This window comes from Lissotriton vulgaris, chromosome 7, assembly GCF_964263255.1.
Source record: "Lissotriton vulgaris chromosome 7, aLisVul1.2, whole genome shotgun sequence".
Taxonomy (NCBI): Eukaryota; Metazoa; Chordata; class Amphibia; order Caudata; family Salamandridae; genus Lissotriton; species Lissotriton vulgaris.
In genome coordinates this window covers 900,589,323-900,601,845 of record NC_141695.1, presented here as the reverse complement: position 1 = coordinate 900,601,845, position 12,523 = coordinate 900,589,323, and the positions used below count along the sequence as shown (strand labels likewise).

Sequence of the window (12,523 nt, the reverse complement as noted above, 5' to 3'; positions counted from 1 at the left end):
CCCCCCATGAATACCCCCCAGAATCCCTGGGGGCCCCGCAACAGGCCCCCGCAAGAGATTCCTGCATGCCTTTCCGTGGCGGCAACACCGCCACGGAAAGGCATGTGTCCGCCCCCATCATAATATGGATGGCGGTGTCTAGCCCACCATATTAAACTTTTTTCCGCCTGGTCGACTTGTCGACCGGGCGAAAAAGCGGCGGAAGGTCTTTCCGTCTGCCGTGGTCCCCCCCGCCATAGTAATGGGTAGCGCGGGACGGATCGCCACCCCCAGGCGGGCGGTGGCAATCCGCCCGACATCCTAATGGGGCCCTTTATGAAAACGTACCTTATCTAAATGAGTTAAATGACAATGAAATATGTTGTTTTTTAATTTAGTAATGATTATTTTTCTTGTATTATCAATTGTATATGGCATGACTGCATGAAAGTAAGACTCCTTTTTTGCATATTTTAACGATTATTAGGAATGTTAACTATTTTTTTTATTAGAATGCTTTTATGGATGTATATTATGCACCAAATAAAGCGTATTTGACATGACTTGAACAAATCTCAGTGCACCAAGGTGGCGACTGTATAGGTGATTCAGACGTCACTTCCAGTGTGGACACCGCCATCATGCGGAGTCGATCGACGCACCTACCGGTGCGCAGGGATATTGCTAAAATAAAAATCTTCCAGATCCAGTCGGACGCCTAGATATCTCTATCAGATAGTTGGTGCCAAAGAATATGGTACGTCAAGAAGACTATATTATTGTTGACCAAGTAATACATAAATTGATCCCCGCAGAGAACCCTTACTATTATGTTGCGTAATGCCCATGTTCTGCTAGAGTTATGCAGGTTTTCTCCTTCTGTTTCCTTGTCTAGTTTTAAGATCATGTTGCCCATCCTGCGATTTAGGGACACATTTTACTATCAATAGAAATGAAGCTTTGTTGCATATCGTTGAGAAGGGTCTTTACGTTCAAATTGGCACCCCTTGATTGGCTCTCTCAAATGGGTTGTGCTCGCTGTTCGATGCCGCCATCTTATTTGTGCTTTTTGGTTCAAAAGGTATCCTGGCCTGTTGCTGAGCAGCTTTTCCCATGATTGGTGTGTTAGCTTAAAGGAATGGTGCCAATGCGGGACGTATGTCTCAGTGCCCTCAGCTTGCTCAATCACACCACAGGTATCAAAGTAGCCACTGAGACTTCCGTGTGGGCACACCACTGGAAACAGGATAGCCAATTAAACTGGTAGCAGATCAGTCACCTAGCTTGCCTTTTGGCATTAATAAATAATAATAATTACAGTTTGCCCCCACTTAGTGCGCAGAGGTATGGTACATGATGGGGAAGGCATAAGTGGTGCGATCACTGAATCCATTGCCCCATCACAGTCAGCATGGTTTCCTATCCTGTTTATTTACAAATGATGGAGCCCATCAGCCAGAATGAGATTATTAGGATACTCCCTGACACCCAACAATGTGGGGACACAAGTAGACCGTTCTGGTAGTTTCACAGAAGTGGTGATGCATTACTGCTTTAGTGTCTCACTGCTGAAGCGGAAAACCAGTCAGGACACCAATATCCACAGTAGCACCACAATCTATGGCAGGCCTAAGCAGTTATTGAAAATGCACCTTAAAGTCCCTGCACATCTCAGGCCCTTTCCAGAGTCCCAATATGCGCAAGAGAGGTCACATCATAACACTATTTCTGCCCCCAATCAGTGTCCATCTGGCTAAGCATCAAAGCTTCTGGCCGTGTGGTGCCACCAACCGCACCTGCCTGACAGGAGACGAGCCGCTGAGCCCACCAGTCCAGCACATCGAGGGTTGCTGTCGCTCAGACTCACTGCTGTTTCTGTCTGGCCACCTCTCCTAGAGTAGATTCAACAGATCTTGAGGCCATTTTCTGATCACTGAGGGACTGGGGCTTAGCGTGCTGTACGGACTGCCACTCAAAACCCTTGGGCCGGCCGCTATTTGGGCTGCATCACACTCAGACTGGTCAGGCTTTACTATCGGCTGTCTGTCCAGGCTCCTCATGCTGTACCCCCAAAGAGCCATATAGGGTAGGACAGCTTGAATTGTGGGTTATTCGTACGTATTTTGCCTAGAGGGTATGAATATTGCCAGATAGTAATTTTGGCACTCAAAGGCCCACTACAGTACGACCATCTTGACAGTCCGCACTCTGGCGCTACCCCCATGTTTCACATTAGTTACATGTATAAAAACATCCGGTCAATGCCAGTAATGAATTATGTACACTACTCGCACACAACAAAATATAGTACTGCTACTGCAGGGATTGGAGGAAAGGTACTGGGAAGATAGGAAATATATGTATGACAAGTAAAAAAAAAAAGTGAGGTTCTCTACAGATAAATTCACAGCCAAAGAATCCTGAAATGGAGTGGGCTCTGCCCCCTAAGGTAGGCGTTAGTATTTTTTCAAGAATTATTAGATAGGAGAAAGGTGCAGTCTATCTGAAGAAGCTAAAGTTAAAAGTTGTGGCACAATCAAAACATGTGGCTTACTGGAATACAATTTATTAGAATAAATTTGTAAAGAAAAAGTAGAATTACTAAAGAGGTTCTGCTCACGCAGACACCCCCCCTGAAAAATTTGTCTTCACAAGATGTGCGACACCTTGCATTCCTTAGTGACTGCCAGGCATTAACTAATACCCAAGTAACCATGACATGTGCATTATACTTTATACAATGAGCGAGTCAACTTTACAATATAGAACATTAGCATGTCATTGCATTAAAAAAAGAATTTAACATGGTATGATTTTCTCCTAAATAATCTAAAGCCTCTTTTTCTTCTTTGTAGTAAAATCTTGAAAACTTCTATTAACTATTTACAATATGTCCTTTCTATCCCAAATAAGAGTTCTCATCCAGTTTCAAGCATATATTTGAAATTAGTTTTTTGTCCGATTGCTGCAATATCTTAGCAGTCTGGATTGTAAAGATGTCAAACTGTATTGCAGATAGATGGCCACAACACAAAACTATTGCCAAAATGGCAATAAAGGACTAATTGAAAAGCACATTTCCTAAAATGCCATGTCAAGCACAATAAAGCCTTTCTCATCTCCATGAGAGGCAATCCTTTCACTGCATGGTTGAAGCATGAGACCCATCAGGGAACACTCTGTTAAAGGATAACCGTCATCAAATCCACTAGGTTCAGTAAACGAAAGTGAAGACGTTTGATATCATAAATCAGTCCTCTTTATTTCAGTCCCAAACGTCCATACAGCCAACACGTTTTGTTCAAACAAACTTCTTCAGGGTTACAGATAATTAAACAAGCATAAGAATATGTCATCCCATATGTTTGTATTCAGGCAGACCATATGGCCATGCCTGAATACATACATATTGGATGACATATTCTTATGCTTGAGTTATCACCTGTAGCCCTGAAGAAGTTCATCTGAACGAAACAAGTTGGCTGTATGAGCTTTTTGGAATTGAAACGAAGAAGACTTAATTATGACATCAAGAGACTTCACTTTTATTTAATGAACGTAATGGACTTAATAAGTGTTAGTCTTAAAAAGAGTCGTCCCTGATAGGTCTCTAGGTCTATGTTCTGCTTTGGCAGCATTATTGTAAGCAGTGGATACTCTACTTGGTTGCACCTATATGGAATTGCGCACAGATTTGATTGTGTTGTAATGTCTTTGCTCTACTGCTTTGTAAATTGTTTCCATTTTAGTGCTACACCGGATCTGTGAAGACAAAGAGGACTTCAATGTTCACTGATCTAAATCTCACTGAGAAAAACAACTGTTAAATAGAGCTCCTGAATTAATCCCAGCCACTCATAATTGCTCTAAATCTGCCACCTTCAAGTAACTTAGCGATCTTACAAATACATATAGGTTAAGCAAACATACATATACATTAAGCTGGAGCAAACAAAATATTTTGGGTGTGTGCCAGTACAATAGAGAATAAGAAACCATCCCAAACTTATTATGCTGTAAACAAATTCATCTTCTCAAATATAAGTGAAGGCACACCTTGAAAGGTGTTAAACAGTTTGCATTTCAAATATCATCATCAAAGTCTTCATCTGTCTGAAACAGACCTCTTTGGGCAGCAGTACCTGCATGAGGCACTGACTGTAAAGGAGTTGTTGTCCCATGACTTAACCACTTGGGTGACTGGGAGCTTCCAGTTGGTGGGGCTTGTTTCTTTATATCTGTTGCAGACAAAGTTTTACAGACAAACTGGGAATCTTGACAAATGTCTGTCGTAGCTGGGATGTTGATATTGTTCACGCTGGGTGGGCCCTTTGTGCAGAGAAACAATTTATGTAGCGGGAGGAAACTCCCTTTTCTCAAGCTTCCAATACATGTTCCATTCCAATCACCTTTGTCTGGTTTCATACAGTCTTCATTGATTTGCTGAGTTCTATCCTGCAGAAAACCAGTCGAGTCAGAGGTACCTAGAAGGGTGTTTGGATTCTGGAAACCTTCTGAATATGACTGGTAACTCACATTCTCACAACTCTCAACAGAGGAGAGAAATCTGCCCCACTTGGAAGAGGAAGAGCAGGGTTGCTCAAAAAGAAGAGTCTCATGCACTTCAGGTTTTGGAAGCAGTTCTGGTGACCTTGAATTTTCCATTCTGACATCACATTTAATCTTTCTGGGCCGTTCTGTGGAACCTTTCCAAGTCTGATCCAAAGGGGGAAAAAAAGAAAAAGTTTTCACACAAGAGTAAACCGAATATACAAACACTACCAAACCGTATGTTAAAAATGCTTTTTAGTGGTTCAGTTCATGAATAGGTAGATCTTTAGTAAGTATGTTGACGTGACAGGTACTCACAAGCTTGCTATTCCAGATAACAATCACTCCCTGATTCAGCACTTTGTTCTATCACAGCACTCGTACCAGTCCCAATACTCATGGGAATGGCATATGGTTTGGGGAGCGGTGAATAAATCATGTTACATGAATACTTCTCTGGGGGAAAAACATTTCAAATGACTTAAAAAGAAAGTAGTAGATATAATTCAAGCCCCCTTGCTAAATTTCAAATTAGTTAATTACAACATCACATAATTCATAAATAAAGAAATGCAAAATTGAAGAGTTGGGCATCTTTTTTACCCAGTTAGAGTGCGTGTTTTAAGAATCTATTGCAGTCTTGGGAAAAGGTAGAAATTTAGGACGGTTATGAGTTTGTTTTAGCATCAGTAGGGCAAAATGTATTGCAACAGTGCATCAGATGACTTCAGAGCATTGCTGCCCCAACATTTTAGAAGCACAACCCAATTTTTAGGAAGACCAGCTTATCTGACCCACTTAGCTTGCTTTGTAGGTACTAAAGGAAGGGTCCAGCACATCCAAGCCCTCACCTGTGAGGGAAGCACTGGGTCTCCCCTCACCACATGCCTTCTCCAGCGATGGTAGCGAAAGCACGTCCGCTTGCACCACTGACTAATATGTTAGCATCCACCGCACTGAAGTCATCGTTACTTGCCAGAGGCGCACTGGAAGCCATTTGTATCTCAGGAGAGGAGGACTGATTTGACGATGCCATTTGCTTACAGTGAGTTGTCAGAGGAGGACTGATTTGGGGAGTTCTCTCGCTGGGTAAATGTAAGGAAAATATGTGATTTTAGGCAAAGATTGAGGTTTACGGGGCATTGTGGGTAAGAAAACCTCATGGGATCCACAGAATACACACCATCCTCGGTATCTAATTTTCAGATATGTCTGGGTTTGGTGGGCATCCCTAGGTAATCACCAAGCCTGGGTCCAAAAAGCATAGCTACCCCTTTTATTGATGTTGCCACATTGCATTTTGGCACCTTTCCTGTAGTAGGTGCTAGACCCACCCACGCAAGTGAGGTACCATTATATTGGGAGACGTGCGAGAATGCTGGGTGATAGGACATTTCAGGATTTCTCAGTTTCCGGAACTTTTCCATACAGAATTGTGAGAATGTAGACAATGTTTGAGCTTTGCAAAACATTGTGGGTAAAAAAAACATTGAGAGATCCATGGCAGGCACACCACCCTGGACTTCTGCAGTTGTCTAGCTTTCAGAAATATCTGGACTTGGTAGGTGTCCCCGAGTGATGCCTGGGCACAAATACCATAGTTACTAGCATTACCAAATCAAGTGATATTTTGATAGGAAATGTTGATGTCGCCACATTGACTTTTGGGCCCTTTTCTATTGCGTGCGCTATGCCCACCCACACAAGTGAGGTACTGCTTTTATCGGGAGACGTAGGGGAAAGCGAAGAGGTAGAAAATGTCTGGCTCCCAGCAGATTCCAGAGATTTCCCCCAAATAAATGTGAAAAACAAATTAAGGTTTGCAGTGGCTACTGGTGAAGAAGACATGCCACTCAAGTCTTGCCACCATGAACTCCCCCCACGTGTCTACTGTTCAGAAATAGCTGGTTTGGTAGGTTTCTCTGGGTACCGGCTGAGCTAGGGTCCAAAATTCACAGCTATCCAAATTGCAAACACAAGGGTCAGTTTTGAGTACAAAAATATGAAATGTCCATGGTTTATTTTGGGCACTTCCCTGTCGCGGGCGCTAGGCCTACCTACACAAGTGAGGTACTATTTTTATCAGGAGACGTGGAGGAATGCTGGGTGGTAGAAAACTTGTTATTACTAACTGGATTTATCTGCATTTGTAGCTTCCAAATGTAAGCCAGTGCACAAGAAAGAAAGCATTTTACAAAATACCCTCTAAATCACAATAGTATTGATAATTCCAAATGCAAAGAGTTCATATAACCTCTGCTCCTAAACTCCGTTACTTGTGTACATTCCAGAAATTCAAAGGTTTTTATTTAATATTTGAATTGCTGTGTATGTTGGTACACAATGAACAATAATTGTAATGTGCAGCTCAGCTGTTGGCTCTCGGTATCACTTGTTCTTGGGGGAAACCTACAAACCCTATACGTCACTGCGACCAGAAGGGTCTGTCAGACAAAACAGTGTATTGCTTATATAAATCGGCCAGTGGGACCAGATGTTTCAGATGAAAATAGTCATAAATGTACTATTATTTTTAATTTTTCTCAACAGTTAGTTTCTTTGGGAAGACCTTGAGGATCTGCAAAAATGACTCCTTGCTGAATTTAAAATTGAGTCTACTTTTCAAAAATGTATAGCTGTCTGGGATCACCCATGGGATTTGCACTTGCTTCTACAACAAACTACAAGAAGGCTAAAACCACAAAAATTAGGACAAAAGGACTACCTCTTAGGAAAAACAGAATCTGTGGTACAAAAATTTCAGGAATAACTGGCTTGTTCCTGAAAGCTAGGAGCATGGTGATCCAAGCACAGCGAACCATTAACTGATATCATTTTCAGCACAAAAAACACACTTTCTTATGCAGCGCCGCCCATACACACCCACCCCACAAACAAATCAAATGTCGGTAGATTTTGACTATTTTCTTGTCCCCATTCCGGGGAATACACAAACCCTGTGTACCTTTAGAGTCCCCTGGATGTTAGGGACAAAAAAAGGAAACAGCTACAGAGGCTTAAGTGTCAAGTATACTAAATAGAAAGCAAATGGCTTGGTATTGTAGTCAGAAAATGCTTAACTGCCAAGGGTTTAATGAATACCAGGCCAGGATGATTTTTTTTATTTTTATGAAATAACAGCAATTGTTGGTAAACCTCACAATCCTGACTAGAACCTTCAATATAGGACAATGGCCAACATATTGATTCACCTATAAAAGTAGCAGATGGTGAAAAGAATAAGGTAGTGTCAGAATATACATGGAAATGCTTAACTAGTCTTACTTTGCTATTGGCAGGATTCAGTCATTTGGTCTTCAACAGCAGCCAGTAGATAGATTGATGCTACTCTAAAAGAAGTGTGATGCTAAGTACATTTTCTGCAACAGACACCAGCAAAGTGCGTGCAGCAAATGGTTCTACCCCATGCACCTTAAAAGCCTTTCTCAAAGCTTTTGCTTTCATGCAATATGTGGAATGCAGGAGATATAACAAACAAAATCCTCAGAGTCTGCTCCTCAGCTATACCCCAGCAAAAATATCCCTATTGTGGTAATTTTATAGACAAGATGGGTGGGGTGGGGAACAACACAGCGTGGGTGCATATTTGAGAGGAGGAAGCAACACAAGAGAGAGAGAGAGCTAGAAAACAAATGCACTCTTATGGAGTGGTGAATGAAAAATAAACAAGTAGATCCCTAGATGTGAGCAGTGGAACGTTACAGGTCAGCATATCAAAAGTATAGTAGAGGCTATGCTGCAAGGGAGGGACAAAAACAAGAAATGAATGGCAAGCTCCTGAATAAGAGCAGCTACATGAGAGTGACAATAAAGCCAACCAATGTAAAACAAAGGTGGGCTGCAAGCCCACTGCAAACTCACAATAGGTCTTTAACGACCAGACAGTTTGCGCTAACTGGTAGGCGAAACCTAAAAACATACATAATGAGAACGCCATCTACTCTTGCAAGCTTTAAGAAAGTCAGTAAAGATTGAAAGAAAAATATTCTTATTGATATAAGACCAACGAAAGCCAGCCGAAATTGTTGCATCCTGTCTTCAAAGTAGGAAAGGAAAATAATGTTACATCTAGTAATGAAAACTTGATACAAAATACTTAAAAAAAAAAATTCCTTTGTACTTGAACATCAGACACACATTTTGCTCTTCATGATCAGGATTAGATAATCAATACAAAATTATTGATCAAGGTTTGTAGCTCCAGTGTGGAACATTTTACACACAATATAGGTGCAGCATATATTTCAGGTGAGGCACTTAACTAGAAGACCCACACTTAATCAATGATTCAACACTGATTATGGACGCGTTGCTTTCACAAGTACTCAGCTGGGCAAAACATGCCAGAGATTTAAAAATAAGCACCCAATTTTGTAGGTGTCCCCATTCATTTTCACAATTCTATAATTTCTCCACTTTTTTTGTTTAAATTTGTTTGAGGTTTTACAATTTCTACATCGCATCATATACATAACAGAGGTTTACATTAGTATTTAAGTATGGCACAGTTATGTGTTAACACACTTTCGTTATCGCCAGTTCACATCCACTATAACCGCTAAACAATAGGGAGTGTCTCATGGAAGGTGGGTCCTCCCATTATTATGTGTCCACAGCGATAGCGTTATGGAGTACAGGTGTGGTTGCTGACTAAGGGGAAGATGTACAAGCCCCTTGCGCCACTTTCACGTCAGTTTTCCCGATGTTAAAAGTGACGCAAAAGTGGCGCAAGGGGCTTGTAAATCTGCCCCTATGGACCTGTGGAAACCCACTTCAATCATGTGCCTTTTCTAGTATTTAATGCGTCCTTGCTTGACTGAGTACGTTCCCAACAGACTATCACCAGAGCTCTAACTGCTGATGCCGAACCTCGAACCTGTAACTTTTGGGGTGAACTGTGGGTGGGGTGGTACAGAGGCACTGGAGTTTGTGGGTATGCGTTTGGGGTAGTCAACATGAAGGGTGGTAGCATCGTTTCCTTGAAATGTAATCTTGTAATGACATTTTTACCTTCGTGGGAGGGGGGGGAGGGGGGGGGGTCGGAATGTGTAGATATCCTAGTTGGGTATGTTTACATCGACTATTGGACTTTCGGGTGTGACATAAGCGCTGTGGTGAACTAAAGGGCATTAGGATCCTGTGGGGGGTGTGGGTGAGGCCTGGGGCTGGGAGTTTGCTGGTGTTCCCTCAAGGGTGGTTTTGTGTGTAAAAGCGTGCAATAATTGTGCCCATTCCAAAGAGATGATATGTTTGCGGGTACCCTTTACTTCCTCGTCTGCCAACACCTCCTCCTCCACCTTCCCCCATTTTTTCAGAGCTCCTATCCAGGCTGCTATTAGGGGGCACCCTGGGGCCTGCCAGTGCATAGCTATTCCTCTTTTTGCTAAAAGGATGGCGAGGGACATAAAGCGATACTACACTTTCTCAGTCGTCCGTCTACGGAATATCCCGAGTGCGCACGCCTCCCAAGTGGAAATGGTCGTGATATTGGTTACTGCCCGATGTCCGGTGAACTCGATCCCAGTATTCCTGTATGTGGGGGCAATCCCAAAACATGTGTTTAAAGCTCGCCTCAGGGACTTGACATCGGGGGCAGGCAAAATGCGTGTCAGGGTAGAATCTATGGAGCCGGTGGGGCGTGAGGTACGCTCTTATGAAGGATATTGAACTGTATGTTTCGAAAGCGAGCATTCCTGGAAACTTTTTTAGGATATTCCAGGGCCACTTCCCATTCTTTGTCGTTAAACGCCCTTCCCAATTCTGTTTCCCACTTCTGACGTAGCGGCGTCAGTGAGGGGAGAATCAGCTCCCGGACAGCTTTATAGAGCCGTGTAACGAGGTGGCGTCCTATCCCCATGTGTAAAATAGTGTGTATCACTGAGTGTGTAGGGGGCTCCCCTGCGGTCGGGTCCCAGTACCGACGGCTGCTATCAATAATTTGTCTAATGTGTTAAGAATTGTCCTGGTGGGAGATCATATTGTTCGATCATCTGGGCGTATGTTTTAAGTTGGCCGTCCTCGAACAGGGAGTCTTTTTCGGTGACTGAGAGGTCAGTCCAGATTTGAAGGGTGCCGGCAGTGTACTATGTGTCTTCCCTGGGGAATCCTACCAGTGGAAGGAGGGGTGAGTATGGGGGCCTTCCCATGGACATGCAGTGAATTCGCATCATGCAGGTGCGAGCTATGGACAACTGTAAGGGTCGAGTAGGTATAGTGCCCGGTAACAGCATCCTGTGGATTGCTGGCAATGGAATGCGGCCCTCTGCGGTAGTAGTTTCCCCTACGTGACGTTCCGCCGTCCAGTATGACAGCCATTGCAGCTGGGCTACAAGGAAGTATGCCTCGAAGGAAGGGGCGCCCAGTCCCCCACTCGTCGTGGGTAGGTATAGTGTAGACAGAGCTATCCTGTGTCTGCCACCTCCCCAAATCAGCTCAGCCAGTAAGGTATCCAGTTCCTTAAAGAATGTCCGAGTCGGTATAACTGGGAGGTTAACAAAGTGATATAGAATTCGGGGGACCATGATCATCTTGGCGAGCGCCACTCGACCTATGGGGGCTAGAGGCAGTGATTATTCTCTCATTTCTCCACTTGTGCTTAGTTGAGTGGCAACACAAGCCTCCATCCTCTTAAGCCACCACCGGTCTTTAGAGAAGCCCAGAATCCAGAGGCACCAAAGCATTCACAATTTTATTTTATGTGTGGATGTGTAGTTTTATTAATTATGACCATTTATATTAATCGCCAATAAAACAGAATTATTTTGGTATTTGAGATATTTATTGCTAACCAAATCAATGTTAGTCATTTAAGGAACCTCAAGAAAATGAATTATATAGTTAGTGCTGCAGGTATTCAAACTGATGCTCATCTTTGCAGCTGGCACATAAACAACTGAGAAGTTGTATTTGGATTGGAATATGTGGCATGCAGGTTATAGGTAGAGCTCTACAGCAAACAACTGGAATATACTGAACTTTCTTACTATACGATTCAAACCGATGGGGTACAGTTTACATGCAGTGCTCTGCAGGAGTCACATTAACCCTTCAATTTATTTTATGATGAATCTAACCACCTGTGACTAACAGATTACAAATGTATTTCTCCGGCAGATACATTAAGCACCTGCCCCTTTGGACACATAAAATCTCTGTAATGGATGCCCTAATTTTCCAAGCTGTTTTGCCACATATATTGTGTCTAACACATATAAGGTAGTTAGGCTGGTTAGTGTCCCCTAGACTATTAGCTGAGGGCAACCTGAAAGCTCCCTACTCAAATCCTGTTATGGCAAATTCATTATATATGCTTCAGAGGTTGATGAGGGGAGCACCACTGAACGGCATAATAAGAACAATTTGCTTGCACAAGTGTAGTTATTTGTACATACTGATTGTGAAAAGGTATGTAAGGGGAGCGGGAGAGTGGAGAATGTGTGTATCAGAGTGTGTGCATAACTTGGTGTGTATGTTTCAGCATTTTTTTTTGTGTGGCTTTGTTTGCAGGCCTGACCTGTGCTTAACCTACATTCTGCCATATCAGACGTTAGCAGCTACACCACTTATTTTTTATTAGGTCGAGCCTAGCGTCAACGCGCATGCGCTACTCTGCGAGACTTTATGAAGTGGAGTAGTGAATAGAAGCCCCGCCCACTCTCCACCCATTGTTGCCATTGGCTTGTGTCACTGTCCTTCCTAGTTCCTCCTTAGTACCGCCTCATCTTCATTTGTCACCTCTCATGGCAACTGGCCCTTTTACTTCAGTTGTTACACTGGATGCTTTATTTAGTCTATTTTCTTTATTGAGTTTCCCTTATTGCAGGCACAACGTGTTTGAATGTAAGCAAACTAAGTCTTGCCTGCACTAAGCAGCGGGGACAATGGCGGCCGCTTCTTTCCAATGCATTAGGTTGCGCATTTAAATGCAAGACCCATTGAATTGCAAATAATTTTTTTTAAACAGGTCTTTTAT

The 12,523-nt window shown here is 42.8% G+C and overlaps 1 protein-coding gene across 2 annotated transcripts in view; it reads right to left on the bottom strand.

Moving 5' to 3' along the window:
• Positions 1–202: 202 nt before the first annotated feature.
• MRNIP (MRN complex interacting protein) overlaps positions 203–12,523 on the bottom strand; it is a 229,717-nt gene continuing 217,396 nt past the window's right edge. Inside the window, exon 7 of one of the 2 annotated variants that reach the window (XM_086931337.1) lies at positions 203–4,695. In XM_086931337.1, coding sequence (XP_086787463.1) covers positions 4,063–4,695 — 633 coding nt within the window. In that variant the 3' untranslated portion in view covers positions 203–4,062. The remainder of the gene's footprint in view (positions 4,696–12,523) is intronic. The other variant, XM_086931338.1, reaches the window with a different exon arrangement.